Source organism: Silurus aristotelis, assembly GCF_946808225.1.
Source record: "Silurus aristotelis genome assembly, chromosome: 9".
Classification (NCBI taxonomy): domain Eukaryota; kingdom Metazoa; phylum Chordata; class Actinopteri; order Siluriformes; family Siluridae; genus Silurus; species Silurus aristotelis.
This window is the reverse complement of record NC_139582.1, coordinates 28,426,305-28,441,360: the sequence shown is the minus strand read 5'-3', so window position 1 is coordinate 28,441,360 and position 15,056 is coordinate 28,426,305. Positions and strand designations below refer to the sequence as shown.

The 15,056-nt window shown below is 38.3% G+C and overlaps 1 protein-coding gene across 1 annotated transcript; it reads left to right on the top strand.

Moving 5' to 3' along the window:
* The first annotated feature begins 1,951 nt into the window (after nucleotides 1-1,951).
* Nucleotides 1,952-14,978, top strand: LOC310731516 (calpain-2 catalytic subunit-like). Its single transcript, XM_083551183.1, has 21 exons — nucleotides 1,952-2,255; nucleotides 2,873-2,942; nucleotides 5,403-5,521; nucleotides 5,713-5,846; nucleotides 6,671-6,839; nucleotides 6,951-7,034; nucleotides 7,147-7,232; nucleotides 7,402-7,470; nucleotides 7,791-7,951; nucleotides 8,146-8,315; nucleotides 8,736-8,747; nucleotides 8,897-9,108; nucleotides 9,976-10,012; nucleotides 10,154-10,219; nucleotides 10,310-10,367; nucleotides 10,447-10,511; nucleotides 10,696-10,764; nucleotides 11,206-11,284; nucleotides 11,399-11,515; nucleotides 12,716-12,774; nucleotides 13,700-14,978. Exons 1-21 carry the CDS (start codon nucleotides 2,019-2,021, stop codon nucleotides 13,721-13,723), a joined length of 2,097 nt encoding a protein of 698 aa, XP_083407309.1. The 5' UTR covers nucleotides 1,952-2,018; the 3' UTR covers nucleotides 13,724-14,978.
* Nucleotides 14,979-15,056: the final 78 nt, after the last annotated feature.

Below are 15,056 nucleotides of genomic sequence, written 5' to 3'. Positions count from 1 at the left end.
CTTGAAACAAAAAAAAAAATACAACAAAGTGTTGAGCCGTTAGAATCTTATATCGGGTGAGAATGGGACAGCATTCCTCTCACAAAACTCCAGCAACTGGTTTCCTCAGTTCCCAGATGATCACAGACAGTTGTTAAAAGAAGAGGGGATGCTACACCGTGGGCCTGTCCCAACTTTTTTGAGACCTGTTGCGCACATCAATTTAAAAAAAAACTGTTTATTTTTCTTTAAATGGTACATTCTCTCAATTTAAACTTTTGATAGGGTTTCTATGTTCTATTGTGAATAAAATACGGCTTTGTGAGATTTTAAAATGACTCCGTTGTTTTTCTGTACATTCTACACCTTTTACACAGTGTACCAACTGTTTTGAAATTGGAATTGTACTTTATAAATGGTTATGCAAATGTGAGTCATATCAGGTACAAATAAATGTGAGCAAAGAGAAAGAAATTATTGTAAATTCAATTCTTGAATTGATGGTTTAAGTGTAGTACTGCACATGTACACCAGAGGGAGCAAGAGACCATTTTTTTTGGTCTTTTTTCTTATATTGGTTATGAGGTTAGTGTGAGGCTGAAGTAATTACTGTTGTTTTTTTTTTCTTTTTCTTTGCTCATTTATCAATAATTCATTTTTTATTAAATTCATGCATGCACGCATGGGTTGGTTTTGTTTGGTCTGGGGTGTTTCCTGAGACTAAATTTGGATGTTTTGTTCCCCGAGCAAGGTGCTCCATAATGCTGGAAAAGGCACCAAACTGTTCTTGGATGGTTGGGAGGAGTTGCTTTCGAAGGATGTTTTTGTACCATTTTTTTTATCATGGCTTCTTAGGCAAAACTGTGAGTGAGCCCACTTACTTGGCATGACACAGGACTGATTTTAGTGCTCAACCTCAGTCAGGTACTGATGTAGGTGAAGTGAGGAGGCCTGGAGTGCCATCACGGAGCTGGCTTTGTGCACAGGGGTATTGTCATGGTGGAACAGGTTTGTGTCTCCTAGTTCAGCCCTTAACACTGCCAGATCAGATAACAAACTAAACGTTTTCTGAGTAACTTTCAGATCAGATAGCATTCTAGCTTTGAATACCAAACCACAACTGAAGAAAAAAAAGGGCCTTTTTCAACCAATCAAGTGTAGCCATTATAGAGTGTATTTAAAATAGAGAATGCACAGGTTGCTGTTGTAGTGTACTTATCTATATATCAATATCTCTCCTCCAGCATGACAATGTTTCTTTGTCCAAAGCATACATGGTTTGTTTAAGGTTAGAGAAGAACTCAAGTGTCCTGCACATCAAACCTGGAAAACTTGACTACACCACAGACCTCCTTGCCTACCATTAGTACCTGTCCTTACCATCACTCTTTTAAAAAAGAAGGAAAAAAAGAAATTCCCACTAGAAACTTTATTTTCAATCATAGGGATGTTCAATACCAGTATTCAAATGCATCAGGTCTTTGGTGGTGCTTGGACCCCGAAATCACTTTGATCATATTGAGTGTTTGTTACGACTCAAAACACCGACTCAAAGAGTTATGACGTATGAACGTGGTTTGAATTTGAAATCCAAAACATTAAAGAAAGTACACTTTTAATGCGCATTAGAAAATAAAACTACCACTTTGCCCCCCTACAGAGGCGCCCTACCAAGGGGGATGTCATAACAGCTTTAACTTCCTACTTAGGGAACTTCTTAGTGAAATGAAAGCAAATTGGTATTCAGCCTCCTTCTGCTTCTTGTGCGTATATGGTGCGCAAAAACACAAAACCTACACCATGATATCAACTCATCACTTATAATAATAATATTAATAATAATAATAATAATAATAAGAAGAAGAAGAAGATAGTATGGCAAATGTATGTTTGCTGGAGTGGATTGACTTTTGACGCACCCCTTTGGTTGCGTGAGAGATGAAACCACGCCCGAAGGAGGAGAAAAACCCGAAAACTTCCTCAAACATCTTTTCTGCAAGCGCACTCGATCCAGATCCTCCAGAGCACCAGGTTCGAACATGTCGGGAGTGGCGTCCACTTTGGCCAAGAAGCGAGCCCGGGCTGCGGGTTTCGGCACCAACGCGAACGCCAACAAGTACCTGAACCAGGACTATGAGGCGCTCCGGAGCCAGTGCGCCAGTCAGGGGCAGCTTTTCTCCGACCCTTACTTTCCAGCTGCGCCAGAGTCCCTGGGCTTTAATGAGCTCGGACCCAATTCCTCCAAGACCAGGGGGGTGCAATGGAAAAGACCTAAAGTGAGTATTGAACTGAATTTGTCCCTGTTTCTTTTTAATTGTTCGGTGGGGGGGTGGAATCGCTTGGGGGGCTTTGCTGATGTGTTAGGAAGTGGAGACATGAACAGAAAAGAATGCACAGAATACACAGACTACACCCTGTTTTAGATGTTTTGGAAAATCAACTTGCTGGGAAAAAGAGGCTTGAGCACAACATTTAATTCCTATCCCAGAAATCAGGGATTCCTTTGGTCCTATAAACTACAATTTGTCAACTTTATTTATTTATTTATTTATTTTTTGCCTGGGGAAGGGGGCACAAACTTTTGAACGAGTTTATTTCTCAGAAAAAAATAAATCATGCAATCTGTTTTTGAGCCTTTGAAAGAAAGTAAAATCATATAGGATGGATTTGTTTCCTTAACTACATTGTTTGTTTGGTTGTTTGTGTTTGTTTGTTTGTTTGTTTGTTTTTCATTATATTATGACGATTTCAGCATTTTTTTCTCACAGACCCTTTACAAATGTTAGATTTGGTGTCAGGTTCCTGGGGCACAGCCTTTCTAGGGCAGGATAATCTTTCCAGGTGTGTCCACAATTGTGTGTGTGATATTTATTTACTTATTTATTTTGAACAGGATCTGTCCTCCAGACCTCAGTTCATCATCGGAGGAGCTACACGGACCGACATCTGCCAAGGAGCTCTGGGTAAGCTATGCAATGGATGAAAAAAAAAGTAAAAAAAAAAAAAAAAAGTATGTTGCCTATGGTGTTTTGGTTTGCGACATGTCTGCATGAAACAGGAAGTGATGACTCCGTCTCTCTTTCTCTTACACATGCAAACACAACCAAATAAGCCGGTAGTTAGCAACCCACCCCGGCTTCCTTGTGGTTAACTCCCTGAACGAGTTCAGCAGCTCCATAGATCTATATATTCAAATAAAGCAGCGTCGTCATTTGATTCATTAACGACTTGGAGGATTTCCTTTTTTTTCCCTTGGAGTTGCTCACGTACCTATCGAAGGGTGTGCAAAATGAGACATTTTGCATAGAAAAGTAAATACCATCGATCTTTCAGAGGCATAAACAATGACAACAAAGGTCACCTGGAGATCTTGGGCGTATCCCTGAAAGCACACACATCAGTTTTCATGAGTCATGGTAAAAGCGTTTTGGGATCGTCTTCCTGGTGACCAGGACGTCGTATCATAACAAAATATTCGAGTTTTGCATCTCGAGCCCTGATCTGACTTAAAAATCGAATAGTATCCATTCTGGAATGAATGTTTTTTTTTGTTGTTGTTGTTTTTTTTTGGAACATTGCATTTAGATAGAAAGTCGTCTGCTGTACAAATGAGTCGTTCTGATTGGTGAGACGAGATTTGTATAGACGACTTGCTACCTAAATAAAAAAACATGTAAAACTCCTATTAGTGTTGCGACACATGGATCCGTTTGAGGCTGTAATTAAATGGAGCATAAAAGCCTGGGAAGGAACACGTCCAACAGGTTTTACTTTGTCTTTGCAACGGGTACTATTAAACGATGGCAAAAAAAAAAAAAAAAGCTAATGAAATACGGTCCTCTTGGCAAACTAATGCAAATCCATGGTCAGATGGCTCGAAGCAGCAGGAATAGGACTAGCACTTCCTCGTGCCTCGTTATTTTTCGCACTAATGGACGTATCCATAAGAAATCTCATGTATCGAAATCTCAAGAAGAGGAAATACAAAAAATCCTGGACTCAAAGTCACAGGATGCACCTTTTATTACACCGATTTATATCAGCTTGGTACAATTGTTTAAGATTACAATTTCTACAAACAGGTTGGCACTGGAGTTTCCAATAAACAATTTATAACAATTATAACCAATAATATAGAATTTATAACCAACAATGATGGATTTATGCTGAATAGTTATTCAGTGTCACCCTGTAGGAGGACTGGTTCCCTTTTGGAGTCTGGTTTCTCTCATGGTTTCCTCCTCATTCTATCCTTTGCCACTTTTGCCACTGGATTTGCCACCCATTATGGATACATTTATTGGGACTAATTCATCGATTTCAGATGAACTTATTTAGTGCTGAAATCGGATTGAATTGAACCTCCAGCCTGCTCTACGTGGTGGGTGGGGGTTTTGTTGTCAAAGCGTGAACGTTTAAATGGAGCGTATAGAGAGATATAGAGAAGAGAGTGTGAAGCAGATTAGCTCTTGAAGTCCCGCTCTGTCACGTGCGCATTCCAGGATTGCTCACATGACCCAGCCAGAACAAGAATCACCCTAAGGGGGTTTCAAGCCTGTTCATGAAAAACAATTATTGCACGGCTGAATTTCTTCATTCTTATTGGTCAGAAGCGGTCATTCAGATCATATGTTTTGTAGTAATTGTAATGTAATTGGATCATGTCAGCGTTTGTGTCAGCATTTCTGAGGTAAAAGTTTCTTCATACGGGCTTGGATGTGGGACGCTTCTCTAAAACTGATTAATATAAGGATTTTAGATAATCTTGACGTTATTCGCTACATAAAAGTGTCTGTCAATATTATCCATTTTCTGTATGGAAATGTTGATTTAGCATGCTGTGGTCTTTGACTTGAACTAACTTGCTTCAGCTGCGAAAACTACAGCACATTTTACACAAGATCTTTTGTCAAAATATTACAATCTAAAATTTTCATTCTAATAACTCTAATCGTAACCCCAACCCAAAAAGCAATATGGCCACCAAGCACCAATCAGTCCTTGTTTAAAATGCTTATTTTACTCAAAACTTGATTGAAAGAATATGTACAAAATCATTTTCTAGGTGTCAGAGTTTAATGAAATAAATAGCTCAGCAGTCTCTGAAATCTGGTGCACTGGATTAAATACTAACCTGTAATCAGATCCCCACTGACGGCTGAGATGTTGACCGCTGTCAGCCAAGCTGCTTTGCCCAGACATTTCACAAGTTTAGCACTGAGCCTCGTTACAAAGCATCCAACGTTGTGTTTGATTTCTGCGACACTTGGCAACACCTGGAGGTGTGTATTTGCAAAGGGTGCTTGGATCGTAGAGTTAGCTCTTAGCTATATTTCCAAATACTTGTTTTGCTTCCAGGTGCTAAATATGTTGTTTAAATGGTGATGTTTTATGAATTGAGGATTTCTGTTTTGGGATCTCAGGGGACTGCTGGCTCTTGGCGGCTATCGCCTCTCTCACGCTGAACGAAGAAGTGATGGCCAGAGTGGTCCCCAGTGGCCAGGACTTTGGATCCGGCTACGCTGGAATCTTTCACTTTCAGGTGACCATGTATATGAGTCATATTTTGTTGTTGACAAGTCGATGTGACATGTTTGATACTGCATAAATGTGTTATTTTATTCACTCTTTGTGTTCCTGTCCTCAAAGAGAAAATAGACTTTACACTTTTAATGGAAGATCTTGTAGGGCTCGGATTTTTATGTGTTTTCCGTCCACAATTGCGGCTTCTAGTTCTGGCAGTTTGGTGAGTGGGTGGACGTCGTCATTGACGATCGGCTCCCCGTGAAGGACGGAAAGCTGCTGTTTGTCCACTCAGAAGACGGCAATGAGTTCTGGAGCGCTCTACTGGAAAAGGCCTACGCTAAGTAAGTGTGTTTTTGATTCTGAGCAATGCTAGTCTAAAACAGTCTGCATTACAGAAATTCCCCCAAACCAGTCAGAGGAACTTAGGGGTTAGGGGTTCTTTGGTCAAAACTAGTCGTGTGGCATATGCTTGCTCTTTTTGTTGTTGTTGTTGTTCTTCTGTCTCTCAACCACTGACACAGGCTGGTATATCTAGCTAGCTAATAATGCTATAAGTAGCTATTATAAACTTTCTGCCTGCTAAGTTTTTTTTTTGTTTCAACTTTAGAATGTCCACCACCTCTATAAAACCCCACCATGCGATCAAGCTACATTGATTAGCAGTTAGCAAAATAATGTTAAAGGTGAATTTTGTTGAATGCACTGCGAGCATGCTTGTAAACCAGTTCCAGGAAGTGATCCACACATGGTGTAGATTTTGGGTTGGAGTCGGGGGGTGACTTTTTTCCAAAATGGGAAGCCCACAGACAGATTGTGAGTGCTTTGATGTTTGATGATACGATGCATACAGGGTGTAGATGTGAGTAAAGTGGATTGTGGGTACTTTACAAGAATATATATATAAAAAAAAATCTGATTTTGCTATGTACGTAGTAAAATGGTTTTCATTTATATGTATAATAAATTAAATATACTCTCATGCAGGTGATTTTGTGCCAATTTAGAGAGAAAAAAATAAAATGAGTAAACCGCGAAGCCACAGGAGAAGAGAGTGATGCTTTTCCAACTTCTTGTGGAGAAAATAAACCTATACTTAATGGCTGAGTTATGGAATTAGATCCCACGTGTGAAAGCATGTTATGTTGTTTTTTTTAACCGCCTGCAGGGTGAACGGCTCGTATGAGGCTCTGTCCGGAGGCTCGACCACTGAGGGCTTCGAGGATTTCACCGGCGGGATTGCTGAGCAGTACGAGCTCAGGAAAGCGCCTGCCAACATGTTCCAGATCATCCAGAGCGCATTGGCGTCTGGAGCGCTGCTCGGCTGTTCCATAGACGTGAGAGCTCTTCATAAATGCACTCGTTTTAGATTTCAACGCCTGGCTGAAACGAGCCATTCATGTGGACTGTGTGTGTGTGTGTGTGTGTGTGTGTGTGTGTGTGTCTAGATCACAAGTGCTGCTGATTCAGAGGCCATTACTCGGCAGAAACTGGTGAAGGGACACGCCTACTCGTTGACAGGGGCTGTCGAGGTACAAACAAAATAATTATTTATATATTTATATATAGTGTGTGTGTGTGTATGTATATATATATATATATATATATATATATATCACCCTACGTTTTGTATTTTGTGTTAAGGTAAATTACCGTGGTGGACGAGAGAAGCTGGTGCGCATGAGGAACCCATGGGGTCAGGTGGAGTGGACTGGAGCCTGGAGTGATAGGTAACACACACACACACACACACACACTTCTCTGCTTCATTAAAGCCATAACTACGACTTGCTATGCATGCACAGCATTGAACAGGAATGTTCAAATTCTTTATTACAATAAAAATAAATTAATAAGTAAATGCTTTATTCAATAATGCTTTATTTTCGATTCTTGCAGCTCGTCTGAGTGGAACTCTGTGGATCCGTCAGAGCGTCCGAATGCCAATGCAGAAGATGGAGAGTTTTGGTACGTCATGTTGAACTGTTGTGTTGGGGGGAAAAAATCCATTAAAAAATACAAAAATTATTAAATTAATAATACAAATATAGTATTATGATAAATATTAATCATTTTATAATCATATATATATATATATATATATATATATATATATATATATATATATATATATATATATATATATATATATATATGTGAAAAAATTTTAATCATTCAACCTTATAAAATCAGTTTTAACATTTAAAAATTGGTTTTTAAAAAAATCGTAGAAATATCTCAAATAAATCAAATAACCAATCGCGTACTTTTGGGCGTTCGGCGAATAGGATGTCATTTTCCGAGTTCCAGCAGCAGTACTCGCGTATAGAGATCTGCACCCTGACCCCGGACGCCATCACTAGCAGCAACGTTAAGCCGTGGAGCGTGAAAAACTACAGTGGCATGTGGAGGAGTGGCTCCACAGCCGGAGGATGCAGGAACAATGCCCGTAAGTGCAATTTCAGCAAATTCAAAGAGCTCACGTGGACTCTGTTGTCTGCTGTTGTATGCTGGACAGGATTTGAGGCGTGTCTTGGTTCTTACAAAAGAATAGGACACAGAGACAGTGTTTATCGTTAATAAATTCACACCAACCCTGAGCTGCTTGTTATTCCTGAATCTCAACTCCGCCCACTTCTGCAGATACGTTCTGGATGAACCCGCAGTTCGTCATCAAGGTGAACGAAGAGGACGACGATCCGACTGACAACGAGAAGGGATGCAGCCTGGTGGTGGGGCTGATCCAGAAGAACCGGCGCCGCCTGAGAAAGCAGGGAGAGGACATGCACACCATCGGCTACGCCATCTACGAGGTCAAAGGGGGATTTATGTTTCTGATTATATTCTGGTTAACACCCTTTATTATTTGGTATAATACCATAGAATTTCATTGTGAGCACTGAATCAGGCATGGTGTTGCCTCAGGCCCAATCAGCATTGATTGTAGAACACTCACATTGTGGGTTTAGTTTATTTTGAAAACTGCTCCACAGTATTCTTGGAGAATAGGAAATTATTCATCATATGATTGCTTAGCAGGCATGTTTCTGTTGTTTGGGAAGACCCCCGCTGTGTGTTTGTGTGCATTGTGATAAGGATCATTTGTGTATTTGTAAATAATTGAATACAAGCGAATATAAATATCTGAAAGCAGAACATGATTTAATGGTAATAAAAAAAAAAGATACATAACTATTTTATTGACACGCTTTTTATGTTCTGCTTCTCCACAGGTTCCTTCTCAGGTAACAGCACTAATTACTTAATAATCGATAATAATTATTATATAACTATAATATTATATAACTTATTACTATGTATTAAATTATTAAAAATTTTTTTTGCATAATGTGCGTTCCCCCACCCCTTATGGTTTGCTCCGTTCTTCTACCAGTTCTATGGCCAGACTAACCTGCACCTGGACAAGAACTTTTTCCTGACGCACGCGCAGAAAGCTCGCTCCGAGACCTTCATCAACCTGCGCGAGGTCTGCACGCGGTTCAAGCTGCCCCCCGGCGAATACCTCGTCGTGCCCTCCACCTTCGAGCCCAACAAGGACGGCGACTTCTGTCTGCGCGTCTTCTCTGAAAAGCAGACGGAAACACAGTAAAAACACGTTTCAATTTTTCATTCGCACATCGGCGTCTTATAGTATAGAACGTGAAGGTCAGAGCAACGTTTTTTGTGATTTCAAACTTGGCACTTGTTTATGTATTTTATTTTTTTCAATTGTTCAAAATCCTTATAAAAAAACTAAAAAAAAACTCAACAATTCCAATTTGCAGAACTTTTCTAAATGGCCAGGCAATTTCACTATGCTGTGATTTAGCCACGCCCACCAAAATTCAGACGGACGGATAAAGGAAGTAGGGAAAAACTAATTAAAGACTTTTTTGAAAGAATTGAGGAATAAAACAATTATATAATTTTTGGATGAAAAAACAGTAAAAACTAAGAGAAGCTTTCTTTCTTTCCTTCTCTTGAATTTTTTATTATTTTTCCATGGTGAGAAAATAATTAAAGACTTCCACAAAGAAAGAGGATCACTGGATTAATGAAAAATGTATAAAACAATTGGTGGATTAAGGACTAAAGAAAAGAAGTAATAAATGATGAAATAGAACAAAAAGAAAACGGAATTAATACAGAAGAAATTGGAAATGAAAGGGGGAAATGAAAGTTACGAAAAGAAGGCAGGAATGAAGGACAGGATAAACAAAAGGAGAGCAATAAATAAAAAAATGACTATAAAAAAGTAGAAAAAAACTAATGCAGGAAAGTGAATAAAATTATGAATGGAAGAAACAATAAATTGGTGACTAAATGACATTGAATGAATGAACAAACAGGAAAAATAACTGAAGAATAATTATAGAAAAAAACAGGAAAAATAACTGAAGAATAATTCTAGAATTATTATTCAGTAATTATTCAGGTATACAGTCTCTCAGCATTTCTTTTTTTCTTTTGCAGGCGTTGTGACGATCCCGTCGAAGCGAAATTAATTGACGTGAGTTGTGTTTTAGAATCAATTTTTTATTTTAATATTATGGAATCATTTTTTTTTTCTTAATTTACAGCATTTTTTATTTATTTTTATTTTTTGAGGTTTATAACTGAAAGCTAATATGTGTGCTTGCTTTCTTTTTAGGAAACCGTGTCCGACACTGAAGTGGAAGGAAACTTCAGGACCATGTTCATGAAACTGGCGGGAACTGTATGTACAGAGATTCAGCTGTTTCTCCAATATATATACATGCCATTGTTTAGTCATAGCTAGCTGCTAAATCCACTCATGTCTTCTCAGGACATGGAGATCTCTGCTTCAGAGCTGCGAACTATACTGAACAAAGTTGTCTCGAAACGTACGTATGCTTTTATTATCCACTAATGATCATAATATAGACTGACTTCGCTTTACAAGATTGCGTTTTGATTTTCAAGGAACTGACATCAAGACGGACGGCTTTTCCCTGGACACCTGTCGCACCTTTGTCAACCTCATGGACGTATCCTTTACTTTACCACGCCCAGTATTATGCTAATATCCGATGTAATGTTGTGACCAACCAAGTGGTGAACGAGGATGTTTGTAGGAAAATAAGTTCTCCAGGTTACATTTAAGCAAAATGTAGCTCCTGGTATGTCGATGGCTATTTTCTGATATTTCTTGCCCTTGACCTCGATATTCAGGACACCGGTAATGGGAAGCTCGGGCTGGGAGAGTTCGCCACTTTGTGGAAGAAAGTGCAAAGATACATGGTAGGAACACGGAATAAGTTTTTGTATATTCGACAAATCTAGGCTTAATAGTCAATGTATTATGGCAATATGTAGTAAACGGACTGCCCTCTCTTAACAATACCGTTATTTCGTTATGATGCTCTATCATATCATTCGTTATAATGCTCTATTTTCCATTAAGAATTTTTTATTATTTAATAGCTTGTCTACTTATTTAATATATAACTAGCTGGACATATCTGCTACAGTAAGACATCTTCGGACAAAAACAGTAACAAATGGTAAAACATCTGTAACCACTGGAAAGACACTTTTTTGTGAGTCTTATGACTGAATGGAAAACATACCATGAATTTGGGAAAACTAATAAATAACACTTAAAATACCAAAGAGGATCAGAAAACATATCAGCACCCTGAAGACAATTCGCTTATTAGTATGTTTGTGTGGTTGTTGTAGAACATCTATAAGGAAAATGACGTTGATGGCTCTGGGAATATAAGCACAACAGAGTTTCGTGGGGCGCTGGCGAAAGCTGGTGAGTCGGTCACAACACCTGATCTGATACACACTCATAACTCTGACAGCCTACCGCCTCCCACTACACACCATTACCCGGTTTTGACGATATTTCTTTTGTTTTTTTTGCTAGGCTTCACTCTGAACGATGCAATTTACCAGCTCTTGGTGGCCCGCTTCGCCGGCCCTAGCCTCACCATTGACTTCGATGACTTTGTCGGCTGCCTCATGCGACTGGAGCTGATGTTCCGTAAGTGTAGTAATAAAACATTCAATGCACACTGTTTAGCCGTATGTATGCGGACACCTGACCACCACACACTTATGCGGGACCTTCTTCAAAAGCCTTTGTATGCTGTAGCATTCTGTATAATGAAATTAAGTAGCCTAAGCAAGTCCTGACACGACTGGATTCAGATTCGGACAGACGTCTACATACTTTTGGTCATATAGTGTATGTTGCTCCTTTCTAAAGGTATCTTTAATGTATTAAAATGATTACATATAGATCATTGTATTTTGAACTTTTTCTGGTGTGTTTTTTTTTTTCTCTTGTAGACACAGTATTGTCGGCCATTTCCTGTTTTTTGTTGTTCAGGTTTTTTTTTTTAATAACAGTACAACCAATAAAATACTGAAATACAGTGTCTACAAGGGCAACAAGAATACACTAAAAACAAAACAAACACACCTCCACACAAACCACAAATACTGTGTCAACCTTAAGAAAATACCACCAACAACACATACCAGGAAGTGGTCATAGTGCAAAGAATAAGCCAAACTGCACACTGCATTAGCAACGCAACTTCACTAGAAACGCTACACTGCCAAAACCATAAGACTGATGTAAAGGGGTCAAACTACCGTAATATGCTACTACCATTAAAGCGTTAATAGATAGTAAAATTGTTATAAAGCTTCACAGAATGAGCGCAATTCTATAACCAGTCTGAAGAATGTCCACGTGTAAAAACAATAATAAACAGCCGACGTGTCATGCTGGAGTGACACCAACTATGTGTAAAATTGCTCGAATAACATGCCAAAAAAGACCACACACTACAGAGTAGAAAAAAGAAAACGGTGAGCCTAAGCGGTAGAAACACTGCAGAAAGGCTGAACTAGTTGGTGCTAAATATTGTAGCACATCATGCTAATTGTACAAAAAAAGATTATACCCATTAGCAAAATGACCTTCCTTATGGGAATAAAAAGTCAGGCGAGTTTGCTCTGATGCCGTTCTCTTGGGGAACTAGCTTGTTTACGTACCGATCAGCAGATAAGCGCCACTGAAATTAATGAGCGATTGTCACACTTTTTCTGCTAACTAGCTGGAATGCTATCAAGTTGATTTGTACGTTACGCCACCACAGAAGATTAAGTATGACTCGGATTAACCTTTCTTGTTGAACTAATTTGTTTTCTTTCTTTTTTTTTTGCTGTGTAGGCGTTTTCCAAAGGATGGATCCACACAAAACCGGTTTCTTAGAGTTGGACTTTCAAAATGTAGGTTTACCTCATGTTTTTATATTATATACTTATTAGAGTTTGTCAGAAGTTTGGAAACACATAATCTTTAATGTTTTTTTGACTGACACATGCATGTTCCTTGGTCATTTACCACTATAAAGATTTACTTTGACCCAACAAATCTATAAATGTACAGACGCTCCACTTTATTTTCGTTAATAAATCCTTCCTTAGCATAAATAACTTTACACACTCTTGGAATCTGGGCAGTTGGACAGTAAAATACTTTACCATGCCTGTTTTAAAGGCCTTTTGATAGAGATTTCTTTCTGACCTTCATCCCAGAGCAGTTCAATAGGCAGTTCAGGTGCAGTGACTGAGCAGGCCATTCAAGGATGTATAAAACTCCAGCCGACTGTTTGCTCTCTAAATAACGCTTACAGAGCTTGGATGTACGCTTCGGGTCATCGTCTCGTTGTATGGTGGTCAGTTCCATGAGCCGCAGTCCAGATGGAATTGCATGGTGTTGAAGTATGGAATGGTAGCCATGTTGGTTCAGTGCTCCTTTCACCCGGAATACGTTTCCAACCTTTTCTGCTTCAAAACAACCCTGAACCATTAAGTTTCCACCTCCCATATTTGGGGTTAAGGAAGTCTGCTACCATCTTCTCTCCTGTTCTCCGTCTTACACAAGTTCTTCTGCTAGAGACAAAAAAAAAATGATTGTCAAATTTGGACTTATCTGGAAGCAGAACTTTAGTCCAGTCATTCACTGTCTAGTCCCTGTCTGCTTTTGACCTTTCCTTAGAAACGGTTTTATGAACATGTATGTGTCTCATGAACAATACAAGACTAGGTGTTTCCACACTTTTCACAGGCACCGTATACTATAGATATACATATTCATGGTCTGATTAACATATCGGTTTGATCTTTTCTCTCTTGTTTGTTTTCTCCACAGTGGATCCTTTTAACTATGATCTAAACGGCTCCTGGGCACTGCAGACAAGCTAAGACTCCTGTTGCTACCCGTTTTCTGTTATATAAACATGATTCTTAAGGCAGACAGTGTGTAAAACGCTTTTTTTTTTTTTTTTTTTTTTTACTTTTTTGGTTTCTGAGGTAAATTTTATCCGAAGATTTAAAAAAGGGTGCTGTAATACAGTATGCATGCAATTAGCATGCTGTTGTAGGGTTTCTAATTGTGCATTTACCCAAAAAAACATTGCTAATTAAAGATTTCGGTTTGAAACATGCTACCTATTAGCAAGATGACCGTACCTACGGGTATAACAAGCCATGTTTATACAACATTATCTGTTGATAATACAGGCTACATGCTCTTTTTTGATAGACCCATTAGAAAAAAAGTTGGAATAAATACATGCTGATATATACAGTATATATTGTGTGTATGTATAAATATAAATATATATATATATATATATATATATATATATATATATATATATATATATATATATATATATATATATATATATATATATATATATTTATCAGCCTGTATTTACCTAACAATTCAACAAAGAAAAACACTATTGTACTTTAAAATCTATTTGTTTATGGAGAAAATTATGATTGTGACTATATCTGTTTTTTTTTTTTTTTTTTTATGATCTGCCTTTTTTAACTCAAATTTTATTTCACAAAAAAAAAAACCAAAACAACTTTTCATGGAGGTTCGTGTGAAGTCACAAAACAGACCTGAGTGACTTAAACCAATCACAGGCTCGTATGCTAATTTATGCAAATGATTAACTAGAAGAAAGATGTTACTTTAGTGAATGAGTTGCACTTGTTACGTTGGGGTTATTTTTTCTGATTATTTCTAATATTCTATTACGGTTATAGTGTAATTAAGCGCAGGTCAGGGGACACGTACGGGAACGCATTTTCGCGTCTTGAGGAAGGGATGGAGATTTATCTACTGACAAATTGCCCATTTATGCATATAGATTCTTGGTGTATACTTCGGGGGGAAATTCATATGAAACAATTTTATCTACAATTTGGAGCGACATCTTAAGGGGATTTTTTTTGTAAACCCATGATATAGTTTGAACATTGTGTTTTCACTTAAGAGTGGTGGGGTTTTTTTGTTGTGTTTTTTTTTTTCCCCCTTCAGTGGTGGTATCCATAACGATTTCACAATGTACTGACAAAGCAATGTGTTTTCAGCTTGTTATTTTCTTCACCATTAAACATCTTGTGAAAGTTTACCTCTCGAGGGCTGCAGTCATTTCTCAAATCGAGCACCAGGTGAATTCGTACGGAGTAAAACGGGAATTCTTATGCGA

Coding starts and splice junctions, on each gene's coding strand:
- LOC310731516 (XM_083551183.1), top strand. CDS start 2,019: ATGTCGGGAGTGGCGTCCACTTTGGCCAAGAAGCGAGCCCGGGCTGCG. Junction 7,952..8,145: donor AGGATGCAGGAACAATGCCC/GTAAGTGCAATT, acceptor CCACTTCTGCAG/ATACGTTCTGGATGAACCCG. Junction 10,368..10,446: donor GAACAAAGTTGTCTCGAAAC/GTACGTATGCTT, acceptor TTGATTTTCAAG/GAACTGACATCAAGACGGAC.